Source organism: Molothrus aeneus, chromosome 10 (assembly GCF_037042795.1).
Source record: "Molothrus aeneus isolate 106 chromosome 10, BPBGC_Maene_1.0, whole genome shotgun sequence".
NCBI classification, from domain to species: Eukaryota; Metazoa; Chordata; class Aves; order Passeriformes; family Icteridae; genus Molothrus; species Molothrus aeneus.
In genome coordinates, this window is record NC_089655.1 from 19,073,261 (window position 1) to 19,087,728 (window position 14,468).

Sequence of the window (14,468 nt, forward strand, 5' to 3'; positions counted from 1 at the left end):
AAGGGCTGCTGCCACCAAAGTCTCCAAGCCCAAGCATCTGAACGTGGGTTAGTGCTGTTTACATGGCTCTGACAATGGGAAGTAGATGGAATTTCATCTTTGCTTCTGCTTTCCTGCATGTGTTGATCTGCATGGCCAAGAATCTCACCTGGAGAGAGGCCAGGAGGGGTGGGAGAGGACTCTGAAAGGGTACAAGGGAACAGCCCATTTCCTAGACCATTAATTTGCTGTTTGCAGCCAGAGTGTTAGTGGCTCGGGAGGAAGGACTGCCAGGGACAGCAGTGCAAATCTGGGACTGCAGAATGATTCCTCTTCTTAAGGTCACAGCACTGGAGAAACAGGAGCAGTGAGTCCCTCCCAAATTCCTGTGCACAGACCATGCCCTCAGAGCCCTGGGTGCTCAGGACAAGGCACAACGTGCTGGTGGGACAGGGACACTTTAGGCTGCCTGGTCTCCCCTGTGCCCTTCTCTGATTTGGGTTGCAGTCCCTCTCTCCTGCTACTGTCTCAGGATTAACTTTCTGGTTGAAGTTATCAGGTAAAGCCTCCTGACAGCAGAGGGTCTGGGTTCCCTCCAATGCCAGCTCTAATTGTGGTGCTCTTTAACAGGGGAAAGCCTCCTGGATAGCTCTGCCAGCTCTGCTTCCATGTCTTTCACTGGCTGCTTCGAGTTAAAAGATGAAAAATGGAGTGTGATGGAGTATTAGCAGAAAATCAGGTTTTTAAATGAGGTTAACCAATTTCTCCACTCACAGCCAAGCCCATCACAGCTTCTGACTCAACTCCTGTTCCTGTGACAAGACCTGTACTCAGGGCACTTGCCTACCGGGTGCTGGGATGTCCAACCCCTGCTGCAGCACTCAGGATTGTGTCCAGATGGTGTTTGAATTATTCTGTTTTGATACTGAATACTCAAAACTTTTAGCATCTGCTTCAGTGGGCCTAGTAAGCAGCTACTCCTTGGGAAGGGCCATGTGTTGTGCCCATGAAATGAAAACCTGGATGTTATATCCAAACATGATTTGTCTGCCAACAGAGACTGAGGCCCCTGAACATCCCCTGCCCTGGGAAACCCCTGTGTGTGAGCAGATAATCCTCATTTCTCCTGAGCAAAGCAGAACATCTCATTTCCTCATGTTTGCTATTTGTCTTTCCCTCTCTTTCCTGGTGGCTGTTTAATAGAAACCTTGGATTAGTGGCACTTCACATGCTGTGGAAAAACCTGCCCTGGGACAGATTGCTTGGCCTCTGTTGTGCTCTCAGGAGGGAGATCTTGTCTTGTTCTTAGAGGCTGAGGCACAGAAACCCCTGGGAGTGTGGGTTTGGGAGCCAGCACGTGCAGGGGAGGAAAGGGAGCTGCCAGAGATGGAAAATGTGCTGCTGCTGGTGCAAACCTGCCTTCCCCCTGTCTCTGAGCACATGGGGAAGTGGTGCCGAGCAAGAGGCAAGCAATGACAGCCAGACTGCCTCTGTGTGGGGTTTTGCAGCCTCTGCAGTGCTTGCAGCCTCTGGCTGCATTGTTCAGCTGTCTTGCTGTATTAATGGCTTTGAACTCCTGCTTCTAAGGGGAGTGATTCAGGCGTTGCTGCTTACTCATCAGACTGTGCTTCCTCTTTAATTTCTGATGAATATAGCGGAGAGCTCAAGTGCACCATGACTGAAATCACAAGTGCCCTCCCTCTGGAGGGGTTTTAAGGTGCTCTTCCTTTCTGCCCCCTGGATTTTAGGAATTGAGCTGCCCAGCACAGCAGAGCCTTTGCTTGTGATCAGGAGTGTCCTGTGCAGGTGGCTGGGTGTTAAAAAGGGCTTGGTAGCTGAATACATGACAGCACCTGCAGTTATGCCAAAGAATGGCCAAGGTGGGGACTTTAGGAGGAGCAGATGAAACCTCCCACCCTCCTCATACACATTTTCACATGGGGAATCACAGAATAGTTTAGCTAAGGGACCTTACACATCATCTCATTCCACCCCCTGTCACAGGAAAGGACACCTTCCATATGATATGTTAGAATACCTATCCCAGGAAGGGTAAAGATTTTACCTCAAGCTGAGTGGGAAGTGCCTCTTCAATTCCACAATATTTTTTTGAGCTGTGAATGGGAAGAAAATCTTCAAAATATTCTGCAGACTGAAAAACCTGAAAAAGAAGTCAAGTTGGGTCAATAAAAAGACTTAGGTGAGATCACTCTATGTTCAGATTTTGCTTTTGCATTTTTTCCAAGTTTCAAAAAAAAAAAGAAAAAAGACGTAATAGAAACTGTATTGTTATAAAGGAAGCTAGTTGTTGTGTGCACTGAATGTCACAGTGTTTCAGCAATTTTTTCCTGAAACATATTGAAAATTGAGCACACTCCTGGACAAAAAAGATGGTTTTTTGTTTTTTTTTGTTTTGTTTTGTTTTGTTTTTTGCAACCTAAAACAGTGTCTGATCCTTCTGTGCTATACTGAAGGGTATGAACACAAATTCATATGGTTCCCTAAATCTGACCTGTCTGACCTCTGGAGATGCTCCTAACTCTCACCTGATTTTCTTGAACTCCCAGATTAAACAAATCTTTTCTATGTGTTCAGTGAGCTGGTCTTCCATCTCTGCCCATGTTTTATGAGTCATTTGCTGAGCTTTTGCCTGGAAATAGCCATGTTTCAATAGAGCTTGAAAAGCATTTTAGAATGAGCATCTCTATTACAAGAAAATCACTAAGCAATGAAATACACTAAATTCTTACCTAAATAAATGTAATTCTGTTAAAAATAAATACTCCCCTACCAGCTCCTTCTACGAAAATGGAAAACTAGAAAAAGTAGACAGGCTGTATGGAGGGCTCTGCTAAAATTAACACTTTTATTTCAGTGCTTGGAGAAATTTGATTTATTTAAAAAATTTTGGTGTGAATTCACCAGGCAATATTGCAGATTTTTAATTTTGTTTTTTTTTAGATTATATCTGAATGATGAAGAAGCCCTTTGTGTCAAATGAAGTTTGTTTTACATTTAGCAGCTGCAGGTCAGGGACAAACAGTGGCTTGTTGGGGGCCCAGCAGATGGCCACAGGCAGCACCAACCCCTCCTGGTTCACGGGGATTTAACTTTAAACACAGAGTGCATCCACACAAACATCTCCATTCAGCAGCTGTTACACTCTTTGAGGTGGGTGCTGTGCTTTGCTTTACCATCCTGGTGATCCCTGAGATGAGCCTGGCTGGACCCTGGCTGGGGCTGCTGCTCAATCCTTGTGATGGATCCTGCACTTCACTGGTGGGAGATAAAAATGAAAGAACCTTGCTGGTCAACCTCACAAAAAAACCCCAACCTCAAAATATTCAGTGAACAGATAAATTTCTGATCTTTTTTTTTTTTCCTCTTTCACATCAGAGGAGCTTTTATGTTTCTAACTATAATTTTTCAAGATTTCCTACATAGAAAGTTTCCCTCATCCCTAGATTTTTAAATGCTTCTTCAGTTCGAACTGAAAAATGGAAACATTTTGTTTTCAAAACACTGAAACAAAGTAATTGAAGTTTACTCCTGCTTTTCACTCTACCTTGTACAACAAAAACAATTTGGCAAAGTTTATATTCAGTTGTGAGATGTTGGGGAACTCCAAAAACTCTGTGTGGTTTTCCTGTGAGTGCTGGGAAGTGACAAGTGCTCCATGGAGCAGAAAAGTGAGGGATTTTCCCAAATCTTTGATGGATGATGAGCAGTACAGTGGCTGATGGAGAGAAGATGCTCAGAGCCTATGGAAGAATTGGGCTGCTGCAAAGATATTGGATAACACCCCTGAAAGCCTGGAGCTAATTTAGTACCAGCATGAGTGTATGAGAAGGGAAATTAGCTGAAAAATTATAAAAGTGGTATTAAATGGACAAGACCACTCATGTCAGAGTTTGTACTGCTGTAAGGTCAAAGGTTTGACAGTCAAATGAGAGCAGGAATCCTCTTGGAATAGATTAACACCAGCCAGTTCTTTCTGAACAACTTCTTCCACTGAACTGACATTAACCCTCACCCAAACCTAACCCAAGCCCGAACCCTAACTCAAACCCTAACCCTTACCCCAACCCTATTTTTCAAAAAGAATTAAAAACTTAATTACCCAAGTTCACTCCTATCCTCTGTACAAAAATAAAAAAAAGAAAGTCACAAGGTGGGACTTTATTCCCTATTTGTCCTTCAGGTGGGAAACCACTGCCTTTGTGTCTCCTCTTCTCGTGTCTCCTCAACCCTCTCGCCTTGCTGCACTCACCCAGGCTCACCCTGGAGGTAGGTATCCTTCCACTGGGTGCATTCTGTGAGATAAATTGACATCTCCTCAATGAAGAAAACTAAATCAAAATAAACTCTCTGTTGTCCTAGCTGGTGACATTTATAAATCTGCTGCAAGGTGCCAGATTTCAAAGTATTACAGCAAGGATGTTCACACTTCAGCTTCAGATTTAGATCTTCCAGAATAGGAATGAGGCTTGACATATACAATCTAATTAAGAAAATGACAACTACTAAAAGGCCATGGGAATTTTGTATCTGAAATACTTATGAATGCTTTAAATCATTTTAAATCACGCAAGGGTGCTTGTCATAGGTTTCTGATGCTTGGAAATATTGCACAACCTTTTTCATATTGCACCTCTCCCTTCCAGGGTTTTGCAGGACAGGTTTGTCCCTGCTGTCCCAAATGCCCAGCTGGGACATCAAGAGTGGAAATGTTTGTGCTGGGAAGAGTCAGAACCAGTCTTAGAAACAAGGGTTGGTTTGCCTGGCTGCTGAATTGCATGACATGTTTTTCTCATGCATTTGAGCTGCCTATAGGAACATCAATGCCTTTTGCAGGGGAAAAAATGATGTTAAAATAGAATGGAGAAAGAAATAGGACAGACTAACATCCTTGCTGAAACACCACCTCTCTTTGGGGCAGCAGGAGTTGTCAAAAAATCCCATTTGCAGTGCTAACACTTCAGTAGGGGGTTAACAGTGCCAGGGATCAGATGGATAATTCCCTTCAAAATTATTGTTTTACCTCACTCCATCCAATTACTCAAGTTGTTTTGCTATCCCACAGATCTCTCCCTTAATGTCAACAAAATGATTATAGCCTACAACAGCAGCAAGATGTTTCACCCACAGGAGCTCTGGTGAAATGTTTTATGGCACGAGAAGTTGAAAGCAGCGTTTGATGTGTAAATGTCAGGAACAATCAGCTTCCCTGCCACCCAGGGAAAATACACAAACACAGGCACCCAAAATGTCACAGGGCACCTAAATCACTGTGCAAATGGCCAGGACAAGAGCTGGTGACGGTGTGGAACAGCATTCCTGATCTGGGAATTGTGGTTGGCAGCACAGTCCAGCCCCACTGGTGTTGAGGCTCCCAGATCCCCCAGCTCCTGCAATTCCAACATATTGATCAAAACAGGGGTTTTGCAAAGGAACATTTCTGAATTCCCTGTTGCACCAGCACTCCTCTTTTCTTGGTAATGGAAGCTACAGAAAGCAGTTTGATGAAACAAGCCAGATCTGAAGGCAGCAGATACTGAAATCTGGAAGATTTAATTGAATATTTTTATTACATATTTTTGGAACCTTCATTATCCCCCCCACCCTCCAGGAATTTAATTACCTAAGGAAAATTATACTACTGATTACAAGATTGCAGGTTTATTTTCACTGCTGAGAACTTTTTTTTTTTTTTACAGCTCACATTACACTTGCATGACTTGTTTTGTAACATCTTGAAATTTTTAATGCTATGATGAGGAAAGGTACTTATATATATAGAGAGAGATGAACTAGGCAGAATACTTGATTTGCAGTCTTTTTGAAGGGAAAAATGTTATTTTCTTGGTTTGAGTAGGCCTGTATATAGTTTCTTTGAGCTATTGGATAATGAGTTCACAGGATTACTCCCAGGATGTGCCTTGTGTTTGTCCTTCAGGCTGGGTACAACATGAGGAACTGAAAGAGGTGTCTTTAAAACATAAGAAGGAATGTTTTCTATAGGGGAATAAAAATAAATTATGCAGAAATTGTGACTCCAGTGTGTATGAAATTAAACTGGCAAGTATACTGTGGTAAATATTTGACAGATAGGACAACAACTTAGCCAGATTCTCAGTTTTTCCAATAAATCATTGCACCTGGGTCTTGTAAATCATAATTCATGTCAGCCAGCACTGCATGGTGAGTAAGGGTCAGGAGAGATTTCCAAATGTGTTATGATGATTATCTAACAATTCAGTTAATAGAGCCACAGAATTGGATGAGATTTTTGTCATTTCCCATGTCACAGCAACAGAGACCTTTGACTAAAACAACATCATGAATATTGGATAAGATCCTGCAGTGCTGCTTCTCTGTGTTATGATATTATCCAAGGATGAAGGTTACAAATACATGAATTGTACTGTTCATTTTCCAGTGGGTAAAAACAAAGGAAAAAACCCCCCTAAACAAGTTTCAATTCACAACTAGATATAATATAGCTTTTTCTTTATATATATATATCTATATATATATATCTGTATATATATCAAGTAAAAAAATCTAAAATAGTTGGAAGTAAAAAATGAAAAAATAGCTGATAGTGTTATTTTTTTCTTTACAGTGATATGGTAGCAAATACAAGACAAATGAATAATAAACCTTTACAGAAGGAGTTCTGGTCCCACCTCCATCAATAGGGCTCAGACTAGAATACAAAATGGAACAAGGTGTTTTTTTTGCTTTTTTGGCTACAGCTTCTGCAAGTGACAAAACTTATGTTGATAAGACAGAAGAAAATTATAGCACTACACAAAATAAAACTCCAAAGTGTTTTCCAAAAGACCTTACAAACACCATAGGGTACAATTGACTTCTGAACTGAGGGAGCAAACACAAAGCATCACCAATTCCTACTGAGGCTGAAAATACTGTATGCTTATCCCAACCTGACCTCAAAATACATCCTCTTTGTGCCATCTTACCATTAAAAAAACCCTTATCAATGCCTTTTCCCTCCCCACTCTGCAGCCAGTGTTAAAAAAGCCAAAGCCACAAATCCATCCAATGGGCTGAGCCAGGTGTGAGACCTCAATGATGCACAAATGGTCGGCTGCCCTTTGTCCAGCAGTGAATTTCCCCAAAATCTTTTACACCAAAAACATCAACTGACTAAAGCTTGGCCAATGGTCACACTGAGCCCTATCTTGGCTGTAGAAAAGAAAGAACTAATCCCAGCATAAAACAAGATCATAGAGACTGTCAACACAAAACAGGAACGTTTTCATTCGTCTGCATAATAATAACATCATGTTTGCATATAGAACAGCTTTTGCATTATTGCTCTACTTAGAAGAATATAGTAAGGAACTTATACCAGACTTGCACATTACAAACTTAAGGTTCTTTGGTGAAGAATGAGAAAAAACAGTATTAAATTTCGGAGAAGTCTCCTTTCCTATCTGCTGATCCTCTGGATTCTCTCGCAGAGCAGGGAGAGGTACTGAGTCAGCTTTACCATGGCCACGATGGCCACCCCCCCGATCATCATGCAGGTGGGCCAGACCAGGGAGTGGAAGAGCACGTTGGAGCTGTACAGTTTGGTGAGGATCACGTTCTTCTGCACTCCCTCGGGGTCGTAGAAGCAGGAGAAACGTTGGTACTTCCTGAAGTTTTCCATCACCACGTTCACCAGCGACATGGACTCCTCGTAGTTCTTCCCACACTTGGGGATGTAGGAACACTGGGGAGAAAGCAGAGGGAGAAAAATGTCTCCAGAGCTGTTGCAGTGTCTGTTTGCAGGTGGCAAGTGGGGAAATCTCCAGATGATTATGCTTTTCACAACAAGAGTGGAATACTATTACGCTAATAATGAATTTATCACAGCAAAACTCAATATTTTGCGCATCTACAGAATTTCCCATTGGAGAACCTCCAAGTGCTGTTCAAACATTAATGCTTTAATCTGCACGGTGCCTTGTGAGATAGGTGAATATATTATTATTGCTAATTTACACATGCAAAAATAGAACTGATGAAGTACCTCTTCATCTTAAGTGGCACACATATGCTCACAGTTAGATGGGTAATTGACTTTCTGTAAATACAAATCTGGTAGTTTAGCTCTCACTTGGCTTGGATCTAAGTGATCACAGTGGGCACAGGAGTTCACTCAGAGGGGGGAGGGATGAGGAGAGACCTCCACACAAATGCTCTCATGGGGGTAATGGCTCAGCTAGAGACAAATAAGTGATCTAGGTTTTCCTACTGACAGCCCAGGGGACTTTCATTCAGCCTCTAGCTGAAGATCAACCCGGTTGCCAGAGTGGCTTTTAGTGATTTTTTTGCTTTTGACCCCAGCATAAGATCCTTTTCTCTGAAGATGATCCTGGATTTTCAGTTTTAGTCCCAAAGGAAATAAGATTTGGGGGTGGCTCTATCTAGCACAGTTGCAACCTAGATTTCCAGAGAATTCTAAAGGCAAGTTATTTTAAAAACTGTTTTATGGAGTCCGTGTGCTGAAGATATTCCATGCGAAGGGTAGGACAGTGGACCTGGGCTCTGCTGAGCGCTCCCTGCCAAGGGCTGGTGTGGGCTGCACAGGTGGTTGGCAGACACAAGGACTGAGGCCACATCTGGACAATTTTTGACCTAGAGCAGTAACCCCTCAGCTTGCTGTTGATCCTGATGGTCTGGAAGATGATTGATGGGAGGAGCCCAGGGCCTCTCACTTCCTTCTCTCTTCTATGCACTTACACCCCACCAAATCTGAATTTTTTCTACACCTGCACAGGATTTTGATTAACTGCTTCAGGAGGAGTGGAGATCTGCTGCTTGACTTCTCCTTGGACATGCAGGGGGGGACCTAGCAGGCTGCTTGTCCTGGTGAGAACCTAAAGTAGCCCCAGATAATTTAATGAGAAAGTGAGTTTTGCAAAGGAAAGAAGATGGTTTTGATTAAAATAATGTGACCCATGGGTTTTGATTATTACTCTGTTAATGTACATACTTTATAAACGTCCCTCCGTTCTTTTTCGTGACGTGCTGTGAATTCTTTTTTTAACATACTGCAACAAATCTCTAGTCCTAATTATGATCAAAGGATTAACCTCATAATAGGACTTGATTGATTCATTGGCAAGTTATTAACACAGAATATGATTTGAAGCATGGCAGAAAGATTGTCTGGCGTTAGCAGACTGGAGCATTAATGGTGGAGCGTGGCCACACTGCCATTATGAATATTTCATAGAGCTCTAGAAATTAGAGATGAAAAATATCAGAGCATTAATATCTCATCCATCTTGCTGCTGGTGCGTGTCTGCTCCCTATAGGATATTCTCTTGTACTCTGACCAAATTTGTCTTAAATGTCCAAAGTCACGAGCCTTCTTCCAGTGCCCACGAGTCTTTAATAGATCATAATCTACTAAGTAGGGGGAATTTCTCAGTGAAGCATTCCTCATTTTCCCTTAGTAAATGATCTGTTGTCACTGTAATAACAGCAGTATTTCCAGTTCAAATGGATTTGTGTTGTGGTTTTTTGGGGGAATTTGGGGTTTTTGTCTTGTCATTTTTTTTTGCTATTCATTTCTGTTTCTGGAATTCTCATGAAGTATCCTGAATGAGGTGATTAAACGAGAACTTGGCCACTTTTGCAAAATACAACTTCCCCTTGACAGAGAATAGAAGATATGTAGAAGCAAAAAGGATGAAAGATTCCTGGGCTCTAAGTTTGCAGAAATATCCCAATAGTGCAGTGAATCCAAGCACTGTCCAAGTGCTCTCAGAGGGGACCTGAAGCAGAACTTGGGCTGCTCCCTACACCTGCAGGCACAGAGCCACCAGCTGTGTTGGGCTGCCCATGGTGGAGGGCCTGGGAGCATGAAACTGTGGAGTGCAGCTGTGCAAGGGAAGTTGGTTTATTGTGCCTCTCATCCAGACTCCTTGTGCTGAAGCCATGTCTCTCTCCTGTCTCCCAGGTGCTCTCCAAGGTATGTGAGCCCTTTGTGTGCTCTCTGCCTCACTCTGGTTCTCCTGAGACCCTGGAAACGTCTTGGTCTTAGCTTTGATCCTCAGCACAAGGACATTAAATTTTGGTTGTGGGGTGCTCCTGGCCTCCTTCCACATCTCAGCTTTCCCAGTGAGATCCCAGCTGTGTTTCTTAGGCGTTTGGCAAACAAGAAGAAGACTCAATAACAGGATGTATTGATGTTTTCTTTGTTTTCCATAGTTTAAATTTTCAATAGTTTTCTGCAATGGCTGGTAAGGAATTTTATATCCACAACTGCTGTGCTCTACCTGTGAATGCGGACAATTAAATCTATGCTGGTTCTTGGCACTTCTGCATTGTCAAACATTGGAAATCTGCAAGTAAACAGTGTCTGGTGCTCTACCTCAGGCGAAGATTCTGTGATACAGCATGAGAAAGGTGGTTCTTGTGTTCCTTGCAATCTGAACACAAGAGGGATCTATCAGACAGTTACAAATAGAAGCTGTGATTAATGTTTTCATCTCTATTTTCCTAATATGAAGCATTGGGTAGGTGTCCTGTCTGAACTACCTCTGGGTACATCCAGTCCAGTGCCCTGCTCAGTGCAGAGTTGCTCAGGGACTTGTCCAGTCAGGTTATGAATATCTCCAGGGATGGAGATCACACAACTTCTCCAGGCAAGCTAGAGGCAGTTTCCCTTAAATCCATGAAGATATACTACAAAGGCTATTGCCAGAAAAGCCCCCAGTTCAGAGGGGCAGTGAAATCCACAACTCTCATCATATTGAAATCCACAACTCTCATCATATGTCTGTGGCTGGGATTGGTGTCCAAGCTGAGCCTGGAAACTTAGACAGGCAATCTTTGTGAGAAAGGGGTCAGGATGTCAATTTACACCTCTTTTGGAAAGTGCAACAAGTTTGGAGAAGGATTGAAGGAGGAGTTCTGTATCTCAGTTGGCCTGAATTGACTCCTCCAGATGGAATTTTTCAGTTCCCTACTGGAATCCACAGCTGAACAGCTCTGCTTCCCCTCCCTGCACCAGGCAAACTCCTTCCTGGCTTATAAACACCTGAGTCTTCTGTGAGAAACCCTGAGAATCCACATCATTTCTGAGTCCCAGGCAGTTACAGCTGATCTGGGTGATTAAATCCTTCTTGTTATCTCACTAACAGAGAACTGATACAAATCAGCAGGAGCTCCAATGACATGAAAAGAGTCAAAATTACATAACATGAGATCAAAATGGGGCTTCTCTAATTGCTTTAACTACCACAGCCCTTCCTCCTGGTGACAGCCTGGCTCTGTGGCTGATTCTTGTAGAGGCTGTTAGAGCCTTTGGCAGCTGAGGAAGGAAAGTGTGGCCATGGAAGCATTTAAACTGTTTTGCCTGTGGTATTGACCAGGGGCTGGGCTTGTCCTAAAGGCTAGAGATAAAGTAGGCACAGCAAGAGCAATGAAAAGGCAGAAAAAAACCCCTTATGTGCTTTTCTTGGAAAGACTCGAGCAGCTTGACAGATCTCCACTGACTCCCCACTGACTCCCACCAGAGACTGGCAGCAGCACGCTGCAGATCTCAGTATAAATTGTACCTACTCCTTACTCCACCTCCTGAGCTGACAGCCAGGTTAGACAGCAATTCTCCTGGATAAAGCACTATTTAAACTCAAAGTGGATTTTGCTCTGTCCGTGCTGGCTGGTGGGGAGAAGAGAGAGGCAGCTCCAGATGCTGCTCTGTCCCTGTGTGTGGGTGCTCAGCAAAGCAGAGGTTGGTGGAGAGGTGTCACCTTTTGAAAGTCACTGGTGTTGCCCTTGGAGTGTCAGGACTGTGCTCTGTGTTGTCCCCAGTAATGCCAGAGCTCAGTGAACCAGGCATGGGGTTATTTTTTATTTATTTGGCAAAGGTAAAGACAGGGAACACAAATGTGAGTAAATGGATGGAGAGGGACAGCTCAGCACCCAGCTGGAGCATCACCACCCAGCACACTCAGGGCTGCATTCCTGCTGCATGGGGATGCTCTCTGGCAAGGGGAGAGGGAAACCACATCTGGAGTGCTGAGGCTGGCTGCGCTGATTTGAGCTTGGAAACTCTGCTGATCCGAGCCACGAGCAAGAAGACCGGTATTTTATAGACATTGCAAACTTCCCCTCAAAACTGCTTTGTATTCAGGTCACATAGCCAGCAGCATGTCAGGAAAACCTAGGAATCCTCCTGAGAGCAGAGCTTAACCTGTAAAACAACCTTGGGCTGGAGAAGTATTAACTGTGCCTACACTAAATTAAGAGGTGGCATCTGGGAGAATTTCAAAGTCCATTTCAGCAAGCAAAAATGATCAATAAAAGAATGTGGAGATTTATGCTGAATCTCTCAATTTATTTGAATCAGTGGAGCACAGATATTTATCTGATCTGTTTTAATCAAATTGAGGCGTCAACATCACGGTTTTGCTTTTGCCCCAGCAGGAAGTGAGGTCTGTCCTGCCTCAGGCCTCACAGACAGTGAGTGCCTCTTCCTGCACTGATGCCAGAGTGGAGGGGAAAAAGGGGGAACTCTTCTCCATTTCACACTTCAGAGCCAGAGGACTCCATCTCTCAGCCATGAGAGTTAATTATCCAGCAGAATAAGCAGCCTAGTGCAACCATGCCATACTTTGACTAATTTTAATATCACTTCATCTTAATATGCAGGATTAATTTGTTCTACTGAACAGCTGCCATAAATAGAAGCACAATAGGTTACTTTGTCAGCAGCCTGATCTGGGGCTATGCTCTTCTGGGGTGTGCTTTGCCAAGTTTGGGGTTCAGTGACCTTGGATAACCAAGCAGTTAAAGAAAATCTGGCACCTGTAAGTCTAATGATTCCACTGTGTCCCAGCTCCCTCCAGTTTGTGCTCTCAGGGACATAGGAGCTGTTAATATGAAGAAAGGATGGTGGGGAGAGGGACATTTCTCTGTTCCCATCTCTCCTTTCCCTGTGGAAGGTGGGGAGTGATGCACAGCCCAGGTCAGGCACACAGCTGTGCTGCTGCTGCTGCTGCTGCATTCTCTGCATCTGCTGCTCCCTTCAGCCTCCAGACTGGCGCTCTCTCCACCCCACCTGCATGGGCTTACACTGGAGCTTGTACTTGCAGAAGCAGAGGCAGGAATTCTTCAGGCTTGCTCAAAATAATTCCATTAGTCCAACATCTGGAGTCAGAGCAGCTGTGCTGTAAAGATGGGGTGACTCTTTATTTTATTCACACCCCAAAGCCAGGCCCTTTATGTTTATGCTGCTGCTTTTACCTTGGCACCCCTCAGTCAGCAAACTCTCAGGGTCTCTGCAGGGTGAGTGCAGTGACTGGAGCCCAGCAGCACAGCTGAGCTCAGGGTTTGCCACCAGAATGGGGATGGGCTCTCTCCCCACCAACCTTGCCTGCCCTGCAGAAACGGTGCCATTTCCATTCTCACTGCCACATGGGTGCTCCCTGCACATTTCTAGGGGTGTTCACTGTCATGGGAGCCATTCCTGGGTGGGAAGTGACTTGTCCACAGCTCCGTGAGAATATCAAGGTGACACATGCTCAGTGAGCTCCTGCTCCTGTAAGGCTCTTGGAAAGGATGAGGGAGGCTCCAGCCCTCAGGGCACAGCACCCCTGGAATGGATGGAGGCAGAAAGTTGCCCCTCTCCAGACATGTGAGCTGTGTTTGTGCACTGATTTCTGCTTTCTCTGCTCTGTGAAACGAGCTGGAAGCCTTATATTGCTTTAAAGTGAGGAATGGATGTAATGAGAGGAGAAGCCCTCCAGAAACCCATTTAGGAACAAATTTTATTCTGTGCTCCTACCTCAGAATTAATTTTCATTGTTTCCTCGGTGTGGTAGAGTAGAAGCTTCTGGCCAGAAGAGGTGAGATTAACATACACCTGCAGGCAGGGGTACTGAGAGATTTTCCAGCACTCTGGGCCGCAGTTAAATGAGCAGTTAAAGGTTTCTGTGATGGATGCATTGAGGAGTGAGCACTGAGTCTCTTCTGTCCAGACACTAAGCAGGGAAAAAAGAGACATTAGAGCATGGCAAGAATAGGCAAATAAACACTAAAGCCATCTCAGGATTCCCATCAGAGATAGACTGGGGGCATCTTGCAGGAGAGGCCACGTGTTGCAGCAAAGCCTGGGCTGTCTCATGCCACACACCACAGACAGTTTAGCCTTTGGGCACAGAATTACCCAAAATCAATTACAGAATTACCCTATTCACTTATGCCTGTGTATAAATGGAAAGTGAACTGGAACTTTGATGCTGGAGAAGGTGTATTTGAAAGGGTGTCAGCAGAGGGAGAGGAAAACTGAGCAGCCTGTGCTGGGGAGAGCACAGCACGCATGGTGCTGCATGACAAGGCACCCTCAGCTGGGACTTCAGGGTTAACTCAAAGTCCAGGCCAATTTAAAGTGAGGACAATTTCGATTTGAGGGTTAACTCAAAGTTCAGGTCAAGTTAGAGAGGACAATTTTGAACTAG

At 44.0% G+C, this 14,468-nt stretch overlaps 1 protein-coding gene across 2 annotated transcripts in view; it reads right to left on the reverse strand.

The window, feature by feature from the left end:
* Window positions 1-5,531: 5,531 nt before the first annotated feature.
* Window positions 5,532-14,468, reverse strand: part of KCNMB2 (potassium calcium-activated channel subfamily M regulatory beta subunit 2) — a 95,605-nt gene continuing 86,668 nt past the window's right edge. For both annotated transcript variants that reach the window (XM_066556789.1, XM_066556788.1), the window contains exons 4-5: window positions 13,796-13,991; window positions 5,532-7,723 (exon numbers count right to left, since the gene is read on the reverse strand). In XM_066556789.1, coding sequence (XP_066412886.1) covers window positions 7,439-7,723; window positions 13,796-13,991 — 481 coding nt within the window. In that variant the 3' untranslated portion in view covers window positions 5,532-7,438. The remainder of the gene's footprint in view (window positions 7,724-13,795; window positions 13,992-14,468) is intronic.